Raw genomic sequence first — 22,341 nt, 5'->3', positions numbered from 1 at the left:
AGTGCCTAGCAGTGCTCTTCAATAGAAATGTGCCTCAGAGAGTCATGAGAGGTGTGAATTGGTTAATTCCTGCTCTCCATGTATTGGTATAACTCCCTGTTTTCTTTATTTCCAAGAGCCTCTTTCCTATTTTTGTGTAAGTTTTAGTTGCTGGAAAAGAGCTCGTTAAAAATCCCATGAGTCTGGCTCTGCAAACCTTCTCTGCAATGCAAACTACTTTTTTCCTAACAAGAAAATGGCGAATTTTCCTATTTTTGTTGTTGTTGTTGTTGTTGTTGTTGTTATTTCTGAAAATCCAACCCCCAGGCCAAGCCTGTCTTGTATTAAGGGAAATCACACCTGAGATAATCCAGGTCTTCCTGAAGTCACTTGCAAAATTCTTTCTCTGTTTCCTCCCCAGTCTTCAGAGTGATTTAATGCGCTCAGGTATTTGAAATCCTTAATGAATTACCTGACAACTTGCATGGTTTGAATGACCGGCATAACCAAATGAGTCAGTCATTGGCCTGCTATAGATGTGGCATATTAAAGAACAACAGTTGATTGGGTAATCATCCATAATTAAATGCTCTTAATGTTCCAGGAATAAATAATTTCTGTTTTTAAACTTTGTTGCAGTCTTCTCCCTCAGATGTTTCAGGTGATGAGATGAGCAGCCTTAGACACTGGAAAATGTTTTGGGAGAATGTTGGGGAAAAAGATGTGTTAAGAGAAATACGGCCAGGTACGGTGGTTCACGCCTGTAATCCCAGCACTTTGGGAGACCGAGGCGGGTGGATCACCTGAGGTCAGGAGTTCAAGACTAGCGTGGCCAACATGGCCAAACTCCTTCTCTACTAAAAGTACAAAAATTGGCTGGGCATAGTGGCGGGCCTGTAATCCCAGCTACAGGCTGAGGCAGGGGAGAATCGCTTGAACCCAGGAGGATGCAGTGATCTGAGATCGTGCCATTGCACTCCCACCTGGGAGACAAGAGTGAAACTCTGGCTCAATTTAAAAAAAAAAGAGAGAGAGAAATCAGGGTCTATCAGAAATACTTCTTAGAGGAAGATTTTTGTTTCTATTGATGGGAGAAACCCTAAAGAAAATCTCTCAGAAAGAGTAATTAGATCATTTTATGAATTAAACTTAATTTAGAGCAGTGCTTAACCTTTGAGGAAACTGGCAAAAAAAAAAAAAAAAATAAACATTTTTTAATCAGCCCATTGATCCGAGCTGCAGAGTTGTAAATATTTCTATTTCAAGTTGTCTGTGCAGTACAAAGCAGTCATCTTCCATCCTGGAATGTTCTCAAGGTGACATCTAGAGGATGTTGTGGTGATATCTCAGGGAGTTATTGATACTTTTATATTGCAGAGGGAAGTTTTGGCAGGCAGCTAGTTTAAGCCAGGTCCCTTATCGTTGATGGTAGTATAAAAGGGAGTATCCAAATTCTTTAGAATCACAGTGAGATTCTTCATTCTTGCATAATTCATGTGGATAAAATAAACTTTAAAATTCTGGCACCAAAATAAAGTGATTGAAATTTCCATGACTGTTTTGCATTACTTAAGAACACATGCATCTTGGAACAAACCACAGTTAATCTGTGAACTGCACTCATGTCCATCCATGTCCACCAAAACTTTTAATGATTGCAAAATGGATAGGTTTGAGTCTTTATTTTCTTGGCCAATTTCTGCACATTTTCATTTAGAGCATTAAGTTATAAAAAGATCAGAAGACATGTATTTGGTTATAGGAAGCCACATAAGAATGAGCAGAAGATTTCAACAGATCATGTATTGGGTTAGCCAACCTCCAGATATCTACAGTGAGCTAACTTTAGTGAGCACAGGGCATTGTAATCTGAGACTAAGATGACACCCACTGGATCTAAGGTGGATGAGAGAATTGTTAGAGGCTTGAGAGTGCTATAGTAACAACTGATGACCTTAGAAAATTGGAAAAATATGACAAAAAGATAGATGTGTAGGTATCTTAGAGAAGAGGTTAATGAATGAATTAGTTCCACACCTCAAGAATGATAATTTATAACCAGCTACTGTTGCTGAGACTAAAACAAGGGAGATAGATTAAACTTCAGCAGGAGGGAAATAGTTTAGATGAAGAAAAGATAACCAGGATCTTGAACCTTCTCATGTACTACGGTGAAAAACTGCAGGAGTATCTGATCATTTTCCCCAATTCTCTTTACTTCTAGAAAGCCCCAGAATAGAGGAGTTGAGGAACTGATTTTTTTCTAGACCATAATCATAATCACTGATTTTATGTTTTAACACTTTGTCTCCCAAAGGCATCCTGAGCCATAGCTAAGATAACAGACAGTGCTTGAAATTTTGAGTGTAAAACATTTAACCTAGATAAACTGGCATGTAAATCTTCATTTCTGTGTTTGTCCCTGGCTATTTCCCCAGCTCCACTGTACAGCCACCTTGGGGTAGCAGCCCAAAGAGCCTGTCAGAATTGGGTTGTAATGAAGGCTTTGAAAGGGGATAGTGTAGTTGGGAAGGTGGAAATGCCTCCTGCCTAGGGGCAATCTGAGTCAAAAGCAGACAGACAAATGAGGAGGAGGAGGGAGGAAAGAATGCTTGAGCAAGTGAAGAGAGAAGGGCATGGCAACAGGAGCAGGAATAAAAGCTCTAAGGCAGGGCACACAAAGTGCTGATAGCTGCAGAATGAAGGTTAATCTGATGTTGAAAGCAAAGGGGTTTCTCAGGGAAGATGGGGACAAGTGTTCTGGTTTCAATAGTGAGGTCAGAAGGGTAAGAATTTGACATCGGAGGGGTTGCCACCAGGTGGAAACTAGATAACACAACAGTGTGCTGGCTGTGGCTTCAGCTATAGGAATAGGGTGTCTTCTGGATTAATTTTTCCTGCCAAAGTTTACTGCTCATCTCTGCCCTGAATACCTTCTACCTCTGTTAGATGCTCTCAGCTGTCTTTCTCCGGGTTGGGCTGGTCCCTGTCCCAGTTCTATGCTGAGATAGAACTAGTAACTACTGCCTTAGTTACCAAGTTTCTTCCTTGGTAGTAGCCCCTCCACCTCTGTGGTCCTGCTAGCGTTGCCCAGCGTGGTCCTTTGGCACCCTGGCCACTCTGGGTTACAGTAGCCGCTCAGCCTGGCTTCAGCCCACTCCTGACCCTGCGCCTTCTTCCCAGTGTATTCTTGCTCTCACTGGTGCACCAGGTTATAACCTACAGCTTGGCTCTGACATTCAGTGCCTTCGAGGTTTTAAGGAGTCTAATATTCACCATCTGTAGAGACAGGGGAAGCATGATGTGGATGCCTGCTACATGGGCACCATCCTTTTGTTGTGTAAAAGGGTCAGTCAGGGCAGGGTGCTGGCCCAGCCTGAGCTGAGGCCTAGAGAAAAGTTTCAGAACAGTCTAGTCGGGAAGAAATGCCTTTCCAGGGCCGAGGAGGAAGTTGGAGCAATAAGTCTGTTAGAGGAAACTGGATACCGCAGAGAATTAAGGAGCACAGAGCCCTAATTTGACAGTACTGGCAGGCCTGAATTCCACTCTGAGTGCTACTACATAGTCGCTCAGAAGTTAGTGACTTGAAACAAGCTGCTGAGCCTCTCTGGATTCCAGTTTCCATGAAGGAGGAAGAGGAAGAATAAGTGATAGTGATGATGAAGGTCAACAACAACAACAACAAAAATCCATTTCTATAGTCTTTACTGCCTGCACTTGGTACTGGTCTGTGGATTTTGTGAGTATTAACTCATTTCATCTTCACGACTGCCCCGTGAAAATGGCATCATGATTATTCCCATTTTACAGATGTGGAAACTAAGATACAAAGATATTAGGTAACTCGTCCACAATTACACAGCTAACAAATAGCAAAGTCAGAATTGAAGCTCAGCAGCCTGGCCCCAGACCCCATGTTCCTAATCACTTGGCTCTTTTGTCACCTGGTAGAAATTACATTGTGGAAAGTTGCTTGTCAGCAGAGGTTAAGGATCATTTAAGTTTTTAACTAAAATATTTTATTTCAGCTTAATAACATAGTTGAAATGTGTTGTTTTGTCTGTGCTACTACTTTACCTTGCCCAAAGTATACAGGGCCCCTGGACACTTTCAGACCACATGTGCTGTCACTGCTTGGGGACAGCTGTTCTAAGATAGGCGTAATGTCATGGGCACAGCACGATACTCCTTAGCTAATGGTGGACCGTGAACATGATTCAGGCTGAATTGCCTCTTGCAAACAAAAGAAATCAGGGCTATGTATTGAAAAGATAGGTAGAAAGAAGCATTATGTCTTTTGGAATACATAATGTATGAGGTAAATAGTATCTGGTTCTTTGTACACTTATTCATATAATTACCAAAATAAACCAATAGATAGTAATTAGCACCCTTGTTTTGCCAACGGGGAACCTAGAATTCAAAGAATAACTACCTAAGATCACTCAGTGTGAAAGATGCACAGACCTAGGATTCTAGCCCAGGTCTGTCCACCTCCAAAGCCCATGCCCTAGGTTGTTCATTTTGCTGCCAGCCCGTTGGAAATAGCCTAAAATCAGTTTAAATTAGGCCAGCAATATTAATGAGTTTCTTTCATAATCCCTTCCAACCCTGAAATTCCAGTTGTATTTCTAACAGGTTCTTAAGAATAGCATGCTAGCCCTCTAGTTGAACACAGTGGGCCCAGGAACCTCTTTTGGGGATGTCCTATGAAGCTTGAGTTGGAGACCCCTGATCTGGGCTTGGTCCCCACACCTCCAGCTCCTTGGTTTGCACAAGGGACTGGATTCAGAGGGGATAGTGTGATTTATATCTCCAACCCATGAAATGTGAAGACAAAATACTGCATTAATACTGTACCCTGTAAATCTTTTCTCGCATTAGCAGCCTTCTGGTAGAGTCGAGTTGCCAAGGAAGCATTGCCATATGTGCTGATGGAGCTGAACTAAAAGGAGAAGATTGGAAAACTAACCACACTAATAAATTTCATTTGAGGCAGTTGGAAGATGGACTGCTGTTTTGACAAATTAGAAACAACACACACATCCATTCTCTGTTTCAAATGGTTAAAGTGAATTTCCAAGACCCAACAGAAACATCTTATATTAGAAACCTGATTTTTCTGCTGAGTTACCCAGATGTCAGATATATACGCACTTTGGACTTAAATGTGGTTGCGATGAAGTGCCTCACCTAGACTCCCTGCTTTAGGCATTACTGGGCCATGCTACCTGTCCTCCCTCTGAGGTCAAGGTACAAGGAGGGAGTTTGGAATTCCCACCTCTTTGACTTTTCATTGTTTCACAGATCATGACCTTCTTACAAAGAGCATTTACCCAAGACTAATGTTTTCAAGGCCCACATCTGTAGTGGGCCTCAGATTATAATCCAGTCACCTTCATTTTCCTGTTTAACCAGAGAAGATAGTCACTACAAGAATGGTTCTTATCAACAGCTTCCGTGAGTGCCAGCATCTGGCCTAGGTCTTAGGAATGGATTTGTGCTTTGGTTTTATTCCAAGTTGAAATTAATCTTTTAATATAAGGAAGCTCGGGGCCTCTAATGTATTACTTTAAACTCCTAGTTTCTCTAACTGCCTCAAGTCTCTGCTCTTGCAAACTATCCTTCACCTGCCCCTAGAACTTTTTACTTTTTGAACTTTACTTTTTACCCTAAAAGCCACCCCATGCATCTACAGAATTTGATGCATGCTCCTTAGTGGGCCTGGGAGAGAAGTTGTGCAGCGTACCAGGTAAGATCGCAGGCTGGAGTTGGACAGCCTGGGTTGAACCCCGTTCCCCCATCAAACAGCTGAGCCACCATGGGCAGCTCCCTTAAAGTCGGCCTCAGTTTCTTCTCCAGTTGCTGTGGATAAAACAAAAGCCACTGTCTAAGTAAGGTGTTGCGTGGATTAAATGTGTTCATTCACATAAAACACACAGAGTAGTATGTGGATGTAGCAAGTGCTCCCCAAATATTGGCTGTTGTCATTATCACTACTATTAATAATAGTGTTATTTATTATCTGGTCTTCTGTGATCCAAGCACAGCCTCCAGTGCCCTGACTCCATGCCATGGCCTTAAGATGTTGGTGCCTTTGCACACCAACTGTTTCCTCTGCCTGGGTCACCTTGCCCTCCATTCTGCTCATTGTCTTATCCTTCCAGGGAACCTCTGCTCATCCTTGAAGTCCCAAGGCAAATATCTCCTCTTCTTTGATGTTTTTTCCCCTCCTGCAGGCAGAAGAACTGGTTCTCTCCACTGGGTTCTCATAGTCCTGTGATGCCCCTGGGGTCTGGTATGCAGCACCTGCTGTTGTTAGGTGTTTTGTCCCCCATCTGGCAAGTGGAGACAACTAGCATTCCCTTTCCCTCTAAACTCTGAATTTCTTAAGGGGGAGGCATCAGTCTCACTGTGTTCATCCCAGTTCCTCTCAGTACCAGGCACACAGAGAAGGCATTTGGTAAATGTTTGCTGAACAAATAGCTACTTGTTGCCTTCTTTGTAGTCCTAAATACAGGGTTTTCCCTTTTGTTTTTTGCCGTTCACAATGCATTACTAAATTTATGGTGAGAAGGATAAATTTCAGTAGTTTGAAAGGCTGACTGAAGTGATTGTATCTAACACTGTAGTCATTAGGCTCTGTGGCCTGTTTTTTTATTAGTCGCTTAAAAAGACTGTCACAGGATAGTTATGGAGACAAGAGTTCATCATTTAAATCACAGTGCTTTCAACCCATCCACAATTTTGGTCTACAATTTAATGATGAGAAAAATACATCTAGCAAGTAAATATTTAACTAAACATTTTGGTACTTGACGTGAATACAGGGAGAAAGATGAAAATTTCAAATGTAAAGAGAGTTTAAACAGGTGTATGCCCACATATTACTAGTAGAAATTAATGTTTTACTTTTATTAGGTAATAACCAAGCCTTCTCTTATTATGGATATCTTATTGAAAGATCAGTGAGTAAGTGTCATGAGTATAGTTTAGGAGAGAATGCCTGCTTTGGATAAGAATGCTTGCTTTGCCCAAATGGTTGCATATTCCCGTTTTTTTCTCATGCTGCCTCAGCTCATTTAGATTCTAAAGAGCACAGCCCCACTCAAGCTAGCAAGAGCTTAGGGGAGCTTTTGATAAACATTCACACAAGAGAGAAAGAAGGTAGAAATCTCAGGGATCCAAGAGCAGGAGCTGCATTGGAGCCTGGCCTCAGTGGGACCCGAAGGTGATGGGGACGGGCGCTCCCACCTGTGTGCCTTTCATGGGCTATGTGCATTCTCTTTTTAGAGTCTCCATTCCTTTTGCTCCACATTCTCATCTGTCCACCAATGCACTTCCTCTGCTTATTCATGGTTTCTGCTTCCTTGTGACATTAGCACACACATGGCTTCCAGTTGGCTGCTTTCCTTGCTCCACTCATGACATCTTTTCATCCTGTTGCTTCTGTGCTAACTTGTCCCCTCGTCTCTAAAGACTGTCAGTCATCCTCCTGGGGAAGGCATCTTAATTGGCGAGCTCCATTTTTGGTAGCAGGCTCAGGTTGCTGAACTCTTGATTTGCGAATCTTTTAGGTGTTTTACATTGTCCAGTCAGCTGTGACCCTGCAGATGAAGCAGGCGTAGATATTATAGTTGCTTAGTGAAGGGCTGCAAACTCAGGCCAGGTGAGATGGCTCACACCTTTAATCCCAACATGTTGGAAAGCCTAGGCAGGAGGATTGCTTGAGGCCAGGAATCTGAGACTGGTCTGGGCAACATAATAAGGGCTTGTCTCTTTGTTAAAAATAAAAAATGAGAAAAAACAAAAAGAAGCATTGCAAACTCAAATGCTGATAGGATCTAGGCAGGTTATATAAGTGAACAAATGCAGCTGGGTGTGAGATTCAGATACACATTTGCATATTAACACAGAGTTGAGTGGTGTATAAAGATACAGATTTTTTTAGTAAGCTTCTATCCCAGTCTCACCACTTACCAGCTAGGTAACTTGGAACAAATTACTTTATCTCTCTATGCCTTGGTTTCCTCTCTATAGAGTGGTTATGAAGATTAAATGGGTTAATAAAGTTTGTAACATGGTACCTGGCATGTAATAAACATGATGCACTTTTAAAGAAAATTTTCATTAACATCACCATCCTTATCCTTGTTTAATTCCACAATGAAGGACTTTCTCCCATTTTTCCAAAAACATGAAGCTGTATTCATCTTTTTAGTTTTCCCCCTTTATAAGGCTATGAGCAAAGAAAAAATTTTATCAATTGTGATGGTATCAGTAGAGCAATAAAAATAGAAACTGGAGGCCGGGCGCAGTGGCTCACGCCTGTAATCCCGGCACTTTGGGAGGCCGAGGCAGGCGGATCACGAGGTCAGGAGATGGAGACCATCCTGGCTAACATGGTGAAACCCTATCTCTACTAAAAATACAAAAAATTAGCCGGGCATGGTGGCGGGTGCCTATAGTCCCAGCTACTCGGGAGGCTGAGGCAGGAGAATGGCATGAACCCAGGAGATGTAGCTGGCAGTGAGCCCGAGATCATGCCACTGCACTGTAGGCAAAAGAGTGAGACTCTGTCAAAAAAAAAAAAAAATTCAAAATGGCACTTGTCCTCATTGAGGTACAGGCCTCAAAGCAGGGTGGGCACCACCTTGCATGGTTTCTGTCTGAAGGTTGGAGCCTCATGCAATAGAGCAGATGGCTTGGATGTCAGAAAGAGGCCTGGGGTCAGTCAGTTCGGTCAGAACTGAGCCTATGAACTGACTGTTAGGTCAGTGTGTTCATTGATCTTTTTTTTTTTGAGGCAGAGTCTCACTCCATTGCCTGGTCTGGAGTGCAGTGGTGCAATCTCAGCTCACTGCAACCTCCACCTCCTGGGTTCAAGCAATTCTCCTGTCTTGGCCTCCCAGCTAGCTGGGACTACAGGTGCCTGCCACCACACCCAGCTAATTTTTGTATTTTTAGTAGAGACAGGGTTTCACCTTGTTGGTCAGGCTGGTCTCGAACTCCTGACCTCAGGGTGATCCACCCTCCTCAGCCTCCCAAAGTGTTGGGATTACAGGCATTAGCCACCGTGCCTGGCCTCATTGATCTTTCTTACTAGGAGGTCAAATTATGTTTGAAACTTTTTGTTACTCAATAAAACACACCTATAGGTTGGATACATACGGCATTCAAGCTAGTGACCTCTCAGGCTGCTCCTTTAGGAAGAGAGTGTGGGCAGGGCTGGTCCCTCAGAAGAGGCTGTGAGTGGACCTTCTTACATAGATAAATTAGAAAATTGTACTTCCAATGAAGAATAGTACCATGAACCTCTCTGAAAGTATGACACAGGGTGCAACATGCTCCTACCCTCAGGGTTAGCTTGTTGTGTGTTTCCAAGAAAAAACAATTGTGATTTAAATTTTTTTTCTTTAAGAAGAACAAATGAAAATGATGACATTTTTTAGTCCAGATACGTAGCTCCACTAAATGTTCTAACTGCCTTCCCCAAAATTGGTCCTTGATTTAGAAAATCAAATGGTCCACTGATTTAGAAGGCAGAAGGGAAGGAGCAGACTTTGGGGGAATAATGAGATTTCCTATATCACTAATACTGTTGATTTACCCAATGTGCAAACGATCCAGAATGTGAGATGGAATGTACTTGGGCCTGATGCGGCTGTTAGAAGTTAGTACTTAAACATTCCATTTCAAATATTCTCATTAAGGGTAATAGCAGAAAATTGCAGCAGAGATTAAGCAGTTTTTAAGTAGTAATCCCCTCTGTAGAACTGTTGATTTGTTTAGTTAATGCTAATTTATTTAATATACTTCTACTTTTTGTTGATTTTTAGGTCTGTTGCCACAGTTATTGGGAGTTGCCCCAGAGAAGGCCATAAAACTTACAGTAAGTCTTTTGAGTTGGTGCTTCTTATTAAGGGATTTTGCACATACTCAAGAATCTAGCAGGTATTCTTATAGGAAACAGCAGGTTTGTTTGCTCAGAGGTGCTAGCTAATTTGAAAGCAGGGGAACTCACCACACACATTTTTTCATTATTCCCCATTTAGCAGTGGACATCCAAAAATGTGATAATAAACTTGAGAACTTTTGGTAGTTGCTGCCATCATTGTTGTCATCACAGCAGTAGCAGCTAAATTCCCTTCAGTATCTACCATATTAGGCACATGACATACATTACCTTTTACTGGTTTAATCTCAAGCAAAGCATGATCCACAGTTTACGGATAAGGAAACTGAGGCCTATTGGGCTTAAGTAGCCAACCTGTGTTCACACAAATCATGAGTGGGAGAACTAGAATTTAAAATCAGACTTGTCTGACTCCAGAGCATGTCTTTCTATTGCATCTGCTGTTTTTATAGGATTCATGGTTAGGGTGTGTTCTATAAAGCCAAATGTGCAGGGATCTGGGTTCTAGTTGAAGTTGATCCTTTATCAGATTATTTGCCCAGTGCCTGGCTCACATTTGACAGATGGTTGATATTCAGTTTAAGCGTTTGTGGAATATACAAATATTTGCATCACTAAGGCCATAAAGCCCCAGAAAGTAAAACTCTAGCTTTAGGTTGGGCTCTGTAGCTTTGGAGCCTGAAATTCTTCTTTTACCCTTTTGTTATGTGACCTTGAGATAGCTAATCTTCTCTGGCCTATGTCTGCCAAAAAGATATGACTGTTTCTTAAAATTTCTTGTAGTACATACCATTTTGAGAATATTATATTAATTAATTAATGTAATTTATGTTCTTTGAGAATCCTTGAGGAATTTTTAGATACTGAATTTCTTCTAAGCTGAAAAAGTCTGCTCAGCCAAACTTATCTCCATGATGAGTACTGTTTTAGATTAATTCTTGTTAGAAGACTTGAAAGTGATTTTTAATCAAGCCTTATAAAACAGTTTTAAGTTGTAAGATATATGTTTTTATGTTGTCATTATTGTCAGTGTGTCTCCCTTCTTAAGCTATTCTAATTGCAGAACATATTTTGGCTTTCATTTGTCATTTAACTTTTCTCCTGAAACATCAGTGACGCATACATATTTTTCATTTTTAAAAACTGTATTATACTATTAAGAGTACTTCTCAAACTATTTTAAGATCTGTTAATTTGTGCAATTTATGATTACTCCAATAGACTGATAGAAAAAAATAGCATATATTGACAGATGCATATTTATAAGTGTTTAATGACTTTCTTTATGTTTTTCATCAGCTTCTATAAATATTTTTCTTCAAGGTGAACGATTTTGTGAGGGATAAATTTATGCACAAAGATGGTTCGGTCCCACTTGCAGCAGAAATTCTTGCTGGAGGCTGCGTAAGTACCTTTTGAAGATCTCTACATTGAAAAGACTTGTTTCACATATATATCACTACCATGGTCAACAGGTGTGGACTAAGGCTTCTGTTTAACCACAGATCCTGCACAAGGGCAGAGTCTACTAGGGCACCTCGGCTTTTCCTAGACAGGTGAACCATTCCAGAGGTGGAAGGGTAAATGTTTCTGATCTTACTGCTTGTTAAGTCATGCCTGTTAAATTCGTCATTGCTTATGGTTTGTTCTGCAACCGAAGTCATTTGTGGCAGAAGTGTTTGGCCTTTGAAAAATCTTTGCTAACCTTTTCTAAAGTTAATTTTTAGTACATTCTTTCCTCATGGCACCCTCTGCTGGGTCAGGCACTAAAACTTGTAGTTTGAAGTCAGCAACCATAGCTCTCTGCTTGGCTTTGCGTTGCAAGTGGCAGCAGCTGTTCAAGCTTCCACTGCTTTTGGGAGAACAATGCTAGGAAATAACTGGCTGAGTGTGCTCTGCATTGTCAAAAATGCTTGGAATGATTGTTTCCTTATATGGATGAACAACCTGCATCTTGTTCTGAAGCTCAGCAAAACATTGTGTCTCGTTTTATCTCATGTACTGGTTTGTTCATGTGAATGTAAATACTTTAAGTAAATTAAACTCTTATACAAAGACTAGTGTTATTTAAAGATAAGATTGGTTAAATAACAGGCTTTGATCACTCAGGCAGTACAATATTGGTATTTTTTTTTATCTGAACCTATTTCTTATAAAAAAGATTAAGTCACTTTTTTAAATTGGCTTACTCTGGGCAGGAAGTAGTATTCCTGAAGTAATTTTTTTCTTGAAGAGCCTTGAGTTTAGACGTTGGGCAATATTTGTGTGGAAAGGGCTTATTGTCCTATCTAATGTTGAACGATGGTTTCTTAAATGTAGCAGGACCTAAGAAGTCCTAGCTCCTGGTATTCTTTAGAGATGGATGGAATTTGGCTACTGCCTGACTCTCTGTTTGATCACTGACCTGTCGGAGATGGCCAGGCAGGATCCCCTTGTTCTGTAACTTTAGGAGCGTTCAGGATGGAAAAAAGGAGCCTTTAATGTCCTAAATAAAAAGGGCACACAATAATAATCAAAGAGAATTTTAGAAGTTGCTCTTCTCCATAAGTACTCTCCATTTAAAACAACTCTATAGTTTCCATTTGAGCAGGCAGGTTTTCTAATTTTTGAACAGGTATATCCATAGGCTGTGCCTCGCCTAGTCCTTCAGGTTGTTGCAGGGCCCAGGATATAGCAGGGCTTTTTGGTAGGTCAGGTGGGGTTGTTGTTTTTTTAAGTTACATTTTAAACTTTCTGAAAAGATATGATTATAGATTTCTGTAAGAATTAAAATGTAAAATTAATTATGTGATACTACTCAAGATGTTGGCAATCATCATGGCATGGTGCCCAGAGGTTTATTTTCTTTTTAATGAAAGCATTTTGCCTGCACATACCTCTAGGTGCCAAGGAGATTGGTTGTGGCACGTATTTTCTAGGTGCCATCTGTAGGTGGTCTTGTTTTTGCATATGCGGCCGCCCATTTCAAACACAAAGCACATTGGCATCAGAAGTGGTGCCTAGTTATGTAAAGAGATGTAGCCCTTTTCAAACCTCATCTAAACACAGGCTTAAAATTGGAGCCACTTAGGCTTTACAGCTACTTAAAATATCTGTGAAATGAGGTTTGCCATCCTTCATCTCAAAGAGGTAGACAGTGGTCCTTAGCTTTTCAAGTCTTCTCCCTTGCCTTTTTCCCCCCCCCCAGTCATTACTTTAAGAAGTAGGAGTTTATTTTCAGGTAAGCAATCCTGTAGGTAGCAGACAACCCAGGTCCCTTTAGATCTCTGAGTAGATGAGTGGATGGTTCCATCATTTTCTGTGTGTGCGCACATGCTTTTTTTTTTTTTTTTTTTTTTTTTTTAGACAGAGTTTCGCTCTGCCACCAGGCTGGAGTGCAAAGTGGCGTGATCTCGGCTCTTGGCTCACTGCAGCCTCCACCTCCCGGGTTCAAGCGATTCTTCTGCCTCAGCCTCCGGAGTAGCTGGGACTACAGGCACACACCACCATGCTCAGCTAACTTTTTTGCATTTTTAGTAGAGACTGGGTTTCACCATGTTGGCCAGGATGGTCTCAATCTCCTGACCTTGTGATCCGCCTGCCTCAGCCTCCCAAAATGCTGGGATTACAGGCATGGGGCCACCCCGCCCAGCCATGCATTTTTTAAGTAACAGCAGCATCTTTCTTTGCAGGCTTTGTCAAAGTTTTCTCTATAATTGGAGTCAGTCACACACCTTAGAGGGTTGTTCTGAGTTCTACAGCCTCATCTGTCCTATTGGGAATACAAAGGGTTTTGTAAGGTTGTGTCACATGAGTGGTTCCTCATCTTAGTTCATCCAAGCATTGCTAGGTGTTGACTTTTAAGTCCCTGGGGAGCTCACCTTGCTTCATTATTACTGAGAATTAGTTCATATGGTTGACTTTTGCACTTGTAACCAAAGCTGCTCATTTCTTTGAACAAGGCTTGTTCTGTTTTATGATCTGTTTTCTGCAAAAATGAGGAAAGTATGTAGGGAGATCTTTGTCTTATAACTTCATAGTGTTTAGCTAAACAGCCTGTTTTATCGTATATATATTTTTTAGAATGAAAGTGTTAGTAAATTTGGAGGGGAAAAAATGATTGTCACTAAAAAGGAATAAAGTTTATCCCATTTCTTATTTATTATTTTTGGTATAATAAAGCCTGTAACTGAAGAGATTAAAAAATAATCTTCAGCTTCATTGATATATGTAAAAGGGCTAACTTTTATATCTAACTTTATTTTTAAACTTATTTTTTGCATTTGAGATTAGTTTTAGTTTAGAGCACTGTTAAAAAATTGACTTCAGTTTTCTGAGCATTTTTATAGATTCACACTTTAACAGTAGTGATACATTCAGCATGTTTTAAGACAAAACTTGATGCTGAGACTAGGGTTTACAAACTCTAAATCTGAAAGAATTCTTTGTGGTTTGTGTTTTCTCCATAAATTGGGTTTCTGCATTCTAAATTAGGCTTGTAGTTGTGGGAGTTCTGATGGAGACCTGGACCTTCAATCTTCCCTGCATGAGATATTTATATATGTATACCTTCTGTTTTTTTTCCATCTTTTCCCTTCTTAGATAAAAAACTTGGCACCTTTAGAGGGATGTGATTGAGTACCTGTGTTAGTGACTGTGGAAACTCTCAGTCAGTGTGTCAGAAGACAGAGGTTCTGTTACCACTAGCCACTTCCAGTTAGGTTCCCAGTGATTCTGAAAATTGATATATTACCTCTGAATATATTGTTTTTATTGCTTTTTTGCTGTTACTTTAAGAAAAAAGAAAAAATAATGTATGTAATGCAGTATGATCTGTAGGCTGCAGTGCTTCATTCAACAAAGTAAGTGTATGACTTTTATATATCTAATGTAATATGCATCTAGGTTGAAATCTTGAGAAGCCTGGGATCTTTAGCTTTTGATCCTTTATCTTAAAAAAAAAAGTCACCAGGTAAGGAATACAAGTGGTGCAATGACTAGTTTCAAGGAAGGAATATAAATATGATGATTAATTTATTTGGCATGAAAATAAATCTAATATTACCAAGAAAGAAAGTCATAAAACTATGAACATCTGTCTTACAAAACCATATTTAGTAAAAACTGTTTATATACCAATAGAAAGTAATAGTATTGTGTAGTAATTTTTGGAAAGACAAATTAACATGTTTTAAACTACGGTCCTTTAATAATGGGTCCAGGGTATTTTTTCATTGTGATGCACATGTGTGTGTGCATGTTGTAAATATAATTGGTGTTTATAGAAGTTTATATTCATTTTGAGTGGATTTTGAGTTGGAAAAACAATTTATATGCTTGTGTCACTGGTGCTAAAAGGGACTGGTGAGAGTAAAACTGTTGGGAAAACATGGAATGAAGAGTAATCTTAATTATACTCCCCTATAAATAAGTAGGACCCTAATGCTGTTTCCTGCCTGATTCCTACCATAATGGTGGTTCCCATATGCATGATGTGTTTATGCCAGTTTGTCCAGCCACATATCAAATACTGTTTTTAAGGCAAGTGCCACCTGACAGTGGTGTTTTTCATTCTAAGCATGTCTCTCTACTTTTTATTACCTGTGAATATCCTAAGCAGTATAAATGTTTGTTTTTGAATGCTTCATCCTAACCCAGTGCTCTAGGAACAACTCATATGATTCCCAGATTGATGCCTTTGCATTTTTTCCCATTAGTGCAACTCATGTGCTTTGCTTATCAGAAAATAATAGTAAATGGGAGTATTACGTTCAAAGTGTTGGAATGTGGCAGATACTGCATATGTCTGTTACAGTTGTGTGGGTTTCTAGATGGACTTATGGTTGGAACAGTGTATTCATTTAACCAAGTTTTTGGTTACTTGGGGTTTCTCCATAGACAACAGTCATTTCTTCAGTCTTATGATTTAAACTTATACATGATATTTAGTTTAAAAATGTTAACCCTCCCCACTGCCAGCATATGCTCCCTATCTACCTATCAGCCTGCCTTCCCATCATCACCCCCTTCTTCTCCTGCTGCCATGGTTCTTACCACCTTCAAACATTCTGTATAACTTACTTATTTTTCATGATTTTTGTTTATTTTCTGTCCCCTTCACGGTAGAGTACAAGTTCTGCAAGGGCAGGGATCTTCTTATTCATTGATGCATCCTGGGGACTGCAGGCATTGCATGGTAACCTGTAGATTCTTTGTAAATATTGGTTAAATGAAAGAATTTTAAAGCTAAAATCACTCAAAAGTGATCTTGTCAATCTTCACAGCCAATCAACGACAGATCTGATAATGGACTCATTTATATATTTTCTTTAATGTTAGTCAAACCCCTTCCCGTCATTAACAATAAAACTTATCACCTTTCTCTCCAAGCCATACTTAGTGATAATTCCCAAATCACCAAGAATAGAAAGCATAGAGATGGAGATCATTTTACAAAGTGAAAGTGTTCCTTTTAAAACCTTGCCATTCTAATTTTTGAGAATTGCCAACAGGGATGATGCTTCTTTTGTGTGTGTGTGTGTGTATGTGTAAAGTTAATCCTTTTGAAAATCATAGCCATTTGTAGTAAAAATAATCACATCTAACAAGAGGCAGTCCAGTTTACTGGAAAGAACATGGGCTTTTAGTCAGTTTGGGGTTTCACCTGCCAGATGTGAATCAAGGATTAGACAACTCAGTTGACTTCTCTGAGTTTCAGTTTTCTTGTCTATAAAATTTAGATAGCAACTTTCTCTTTCAGTTATCTATTGCTGTATAACAAACCCCTCCAAAACTTAGTGGTTTAAAACAATGATCTGTTCTTTTTCATTAATGCTGCCTTCTTCCCATGGTTTCTGTCTCTTTCCCATGGTTTCAGCTGGAGTAGTGAGGCAGCTAGAAGGTCCAAAATGTCCTCACACAAATGGCAATCAGCTTGGAACTCAGCTGGAGCCATGGCTGGGGGAACAGGTTCTCCACATGGCATATCTGCGTGAGCTTCCTCACACTGTAGTGTCAGACTTAAGAAGGTGAGTTCTGAGAGCAGACTAAGAAGCCGAGAAAAATCTCAGGCCCAGTTTTTGAGGTTATGCAACATTAATTTAGCCACAATGTGTTTGTTAAAACAGGTTATAGGCCAGCCAGATTCAGTGCCAGGGAAAATAATCTACCTCTGAATGGGAGACGTGGCAGTGATGTTGCAGCCATCTTTAATGCGCCACAGTTACTTTGCCTGATTGTGGGAAAAATTAGATAATATGTATGAAAGAATTAAATCATGACTTAAGTGCTAGTCTTCCTCCTCTTCTAGTGTCTACTTTTTAACTTCGAGAGAGAGAGAGAGAGAGAGAGGATTTTGTGAAAATGAATGTTTTAGTTTGGCTTTTTGGGTGGAGGGGAATGGAATAGGTGTATTGGAGTTTGGATATGGCTGTTGAGGACCTCAGCTACCTCAGGCGCTCCTGAAATCTCTGGTCTTCTTTGTGAACCTGCTTATTTGTCATTTCTCTACTGATTGATTTCCTCTGCTGGGTAGCATAGCATCTTTTTCTAGAAATGACTTTAATTTCATTCTGTGTCCACAGTGCATGCCAATCCCAGTTCTAAGGCTTTACTCGTAACAGGAATGATCTCAGTGTTTCTCCCTCATTGAGGAGGAGAGGTGTTCTGATTATTGCTGCATAACAAATAATCTGAAAATTTAGTGGCTTCAAATAGATATTTATTATTATTCTCACTTGTGGTTCTGTGGATTGACGGGGCTCAGCCTGGGAAGGTTTGTACTTGGGATCCTTATATGGTTATGGGCTAGTGGCAGCTGGGGCCAGACTCATCTGAAGGGTCAACCGGGATAATATCCAAGGTGGCTCACTTTTGTAACTGAACAGCTGGGGCTGTGCTCCAGAGCACCTGCTTGACTTCTCTGTGTAGCTTGGTCTTTTCAAACATTGACAGTTTGATTCTTAGAGGGAGCCTCCCAAGAGCAGGCATCTTAAGAGTCCTGGGCAGAAACAAGACTTCTTATGACTTGACCTTGAAGGTCACTGCCAGTGCATTCTGTTGGTCAGACAAGCCAGTTAGGCTGGCGCAGATTCAACAGGAGAGAAATTAGACTCTACATCATAATAGGAATAATAGCAAAGGATGTTTCAACTACCACTGGAGGATTCAGTAAGCCGTGTTGTGGGCTGGGAACATTTTCATTGCCCTTCACCTTGTGAAGGTTTCATAGCCCATCTCATGCCTTCTCTGAGGGTCTGTTGCTGATCCTAGAATGCATTCATTCTCTAGATTGCTTCTGGTAGCAGGGGGCAGAAACTCACCAAAGTTGGAGATAATCAAATGAAGGTTTACTTTAAGGGTACTCATTAAATGAAATTGAAGGCTCTTGAGAATGGAGGCAGCATTAGGAACTGGCTACTCTCTCCATTTTCTCTACTTGGCCTTTGTCTCTCTCACAGTGACATCCCTCTGCATATCTTTTGACTATTCTAATCCATAACTTCTTCTCTTCCTGAAGAATTGGTGTTGACTTTCTCAAGAATTCCCTTCATGTTCTTGCCAGCCACCTAGCCTTTCTCTGCAGTAGGAGACAGCCTCTTTTCATCCCTTGCCCCAGCCCCAGCTAATTAGCTCAAGTTGTTCAGTTTTGTTTTGTTTTTCATTTAATTATTGAGAGAGGAAATCTGGTTGGCAAACCTCATCTTTGTGTGCCAGGCCATACATATGGCAGCCTTGAGTCATGGCCCCACCCAGATATTAATGACTTTGCTTAACATTTCCATTTGTTTCAACTATCTATAAGTGTCTTCAAACCTTTCTTGTACTGTTTTGTTTTTAGCTCTGAATTCTGTAAGTTTGCCCTGAATAGTATTGTATATACTTTGGTCATAAAATATACTCAAAGTCACCATTCCTTATGATTGAACTTGAAACCCCTGAATACTTCATACTCAATCATATCAAACCAGGAAGAAAATTTTCTCATATAATGAATACATATACTCTGACAATCAGAGCTAGTGAGACAGATTGCCTGAAGTGGATTTAAGTCTTACTTTGCGATCTTTTTCTTCCCAGGATTTCCTGTGGATACGTAGCCTCATAGTGTGGTTTTCTTAAGGTAGAATTTTTATTTCACTATGCAAGTCTCTGCACATATCTTACCTATAAATGTAAGATGATGTGAGGCTTAATCATTAGGTTGAATTTTTATGAAGTCACTCTTGTGTGACATGTGAATTAATCAAGATACATTATGCATTATAGTGATGCTATAGCAATAATGTTAATTTTTTAATGCTTGTATATAGCCTCTTGTAGTTCAGTGAAAATCTAGTGATTATATTGTTTTCAAATGTTATTATTGTTATTATTTGAAATATTCCCTGGGAGAACTTTTTGCGTACTCCCCCAAAATGTAAGACCATATCAAAGATTTTCTTGATTTGTACTTACACTTTATCCCTGCCTTCCATCTCCTCTTGACTTGGAGGGTTGGAGACTGTATCTGGTATTATATGACCTGCTGTCTTTGTCAACCATGGTCACTGCTTTGCCACTTGAGGAGATCTTCCTTCATAACTTCGTGCTGACAACTAATTGGATCTCACAGACCTTGAATAAATGGCTGAACTGAGACATCTATAAATATGGATGACAGGGCCTATGTCACACTGTTATAGCTGTGTGTCTAGCATTGTGTCTGACATATGGAAGAAACAAAAAAAATCTGTTGAATGAATAAATGCTTGACTACAAGGTATTGGTCATAGATTTGGAAAGGAAGGGTAGTGACTCTGTATACCATGTTACTATTAATTTAGAGACTGATGGCCAGCAAAGAGGAATTAACTCCAAAAATTGGTGGGAGAGTAGGGGTGCAGGAATTGAGGGAATAGCTGTAACCATGGCTGGGTGTCTACATATCCAGGATATTTCACAAGAAAGTATTCCATGATCACCCAGTAATAGAACCAACCTTTATAAGGCTCCTATTTATTTTATTTGACTTCATTTCTAAGAATGACAAATAAATAATCCCCAAATATATTCAGAATCTTAAGAACAGGATGAAGATAAACAACTTGGAGCATTTGGTATAGCTTATTTATTATGGCTTGTATTTTAAGTAGAAGAGACTTTGTTGAATGATTAACATGAAATTATGTCAGAGTCATGAAGTTGGGCAATGTGTTTTAATTTACTCCATCCACTGCTATTTGCTGAATATCTCTTTTATCTGTGAGCTCTACATACAATAATAATAGTTGTGCTACATACAAATTATTTTCATGTCTCTGTTTAACATTGAGTTAGTAAGAAAGTAAATGGAAAATATGTTGAACCTTAGATTCCTTTACAAGTCTTTATTTTCTGATTTATTCAAATGTCAAACACTGTCATCACTTGTGTATTCATCTTAATGAAATATAAATCACTAGACATTTATTACTATATATCTTGTTTGTAATTACAATTTTGTTTGTGTCCAGATAATCATAGAAAAGAGGAGCTTTAAAAAAGGAGGAGCCAATTAATAGCCAAAAAAAAAAAAAAAATGCTAACCTCATGGCACTATCTAAATTTGCAGATTTCTGAAAAGCCAAAAGGCAGCTCCATCGGTGTTCTCAAAAAGTCCTCTAGGCAATGGGACTAAGGCATTGGTCTTGAATAGAGTTCTGCTGCTTGCCTACTCCAATGAGAGGTTCTTTCTCCAGATGATTTCAACTTGGACTGAGGGCAAAAATAAAAGAAATATCTGATGGTACTAAGGGCTTATGGGTGCTATAGATTGAATGCTTATTTTCCCCACAATTGCTATGTTTAAACCTAACTCCCAGTGTGATGATATTAGAAGAGTGGGACCTTTGGGGGTGATTGGGTCATGAGGGTGGAGCCTACAAGTTGAGATTAGTGCCCTTATAAAAGGGATCTCAGAGAGGTCCCCACTCCTTCCTGCATGTGAGGACACAGTGAGAAGACAACATCTGTGAGCCAGGAAGCAGTGCTCACCAGATTCCAACTGTGCCGGCACTGTGATCTCAGATTTCGAACCTCCAGAACTCTGAGAAATGAATTTATGTTGTTTATAAGCCACGTAGTCTGTGATACTTTGTTACAGAAACCCGAACAGACTAAGACGGTTAAGGATAGCCTCCCTGGCTAAGGGCTGCCTCCAGTGGCTCAGAAATGTCATCTTATTAGGGGAAAGTCCAACTCTCATGCTAGACACTGGGCCAGCCAGATATTTCCTTTCTGTTTTTCTCCCTTTACCCTCTTTGGGAAAGTCTCAGAGTTGTTTGACTCAACACAGTTCAAATATTGGGCCATCTTTCTGGATTTCTAGTAAATAGGGAGGAGTTTGTTATGATAGGAAAATCTGAAGAAAGACTGGGTCATAGCTTTCATACAGTTAAGGTACTTTAGACATTGGAGGTCTGTAAATCATTAAACTATTCTGGTAGTAGTAGTCAAAATACACATGTATAACAGGCAGACCCCAAATGTTAACATATTTGACAGGCCTGTAACTTAATTGCTTTTTAATGTCAGTCAAATGGATTCCACTTTGGTTTCTTGGCCAGGCTTCTATGGGCCCATTAAAACCCCATGAAGCTGAAAACATGAAACTTAATATTTGTAAAACATGTAAACAGAATAGCCTTTTTCTGCCTCACCATGTGGTTAAGAAATTAGGACTAGGATATTTTCAGTTTGGTATCTTTCTCAGAATCTAATTAGAGTAAGAATCTATTTTATTATCTTTTCAATATTGTTAATAATCTAGTAACAGATTTTTCACTTAAGAGTTTTATTTTCATACCAAATCAAAAGAAAAAATATTCTGTATTGCTTTATGTTTAGAGATGTGCGTTTAGTCAGACAGTCTAACTTAGTGTATTCGTTTGGTAGGGCTGCCGTAACAAAATGCCTCATACCACAGAGTGGGAGGCTTAAACAACAGAGACTGGAAGTCCAAGGTTAAGGTGTTGGCAGTTTTGGTTTCTTCTGAGGCCTCTCTTCTTTTCTTGCAGATGGCCGCCTTCTCACTGTGTCCTCACATTGTCATCCCTCAGTCCATGTGTTGTCTGTGTCTTAATCTCTAATTATAAGGACACCAGTCATATTGGATTAGGGCCCATCCATTTGACTTCATTTCTTCTTAATTACCTCTTAAAAGGCCGTAAGTCCAAATCCAGTCACATTCTGAGGTCCTGAGAGTTAGGACTTCAGTATACAAATTTTGGAGAGATGCAATTCAGCCCTAATGCTAGGGTTTAAGAAAAGGTCTTTCTTTCAGTTTGTGAGGACTCAAGTTTCTGATTGCAGGAGGGTGATGATGTATCTTGTGAAGGCAGTGGGCCCAACACACTTCCCTTCAGAGCTGGACAGGGTGAGTGGCCTCCCAACCTCATGCCACCTCATCTTTGCTAACTTCTTTGTGAGGTTGCTGAATGCCGTCTTCA

The 22,341-nt window shown here is 39.9% G+C and overlaps 1 protein-coding gene across 3 annotated transcripts in view; it reads left to right on the top strand.

The window, feature by feature from the left end:
• SLC25A13 (solute carrier family 25 member 13) overlaps positions 1-22,341 on the top strand; it is a 204,686-nt gene that overhangs the window by 142,861 nt on the left and 39,484 nt on the right. For all 3 annotated transcript variants that reach the window (XM_012510470.2, XM_003252527.2, XM_004089563.2), the window contains 2 exons: positions 9,819-9,871; positions 11,219-11,299. In XM_012510470.2, the coding sequence (XP_012365924.2) occupies positions 9,819-9,871; positions 11,219-11,299 (134 nt within the window). The remainder of the gene's footprint in view (positions 1-9,818; positions 9,872-11,218; positions 11,300-22,341) is intronic.

This window comes from Nomascus leucogenys, chromosome 11, assembly GCF_006542625.1.
Source record: "Nomascus leucogenys isolate Asia chromosome 11, Asia_NLE_v1, whole genome shotgun sequence".
In the NCBI taxonomy this organism is placed as follows: domain Eukaryota; kingdom Metazoa; phylum Chordata; class Mammalia; order Primates; family Hylobatidae; genus Nomascus; species Nomascus leucogenys.
This window is presented reverse-complemented; position numbering and strand designations above follow the sequence as displayed.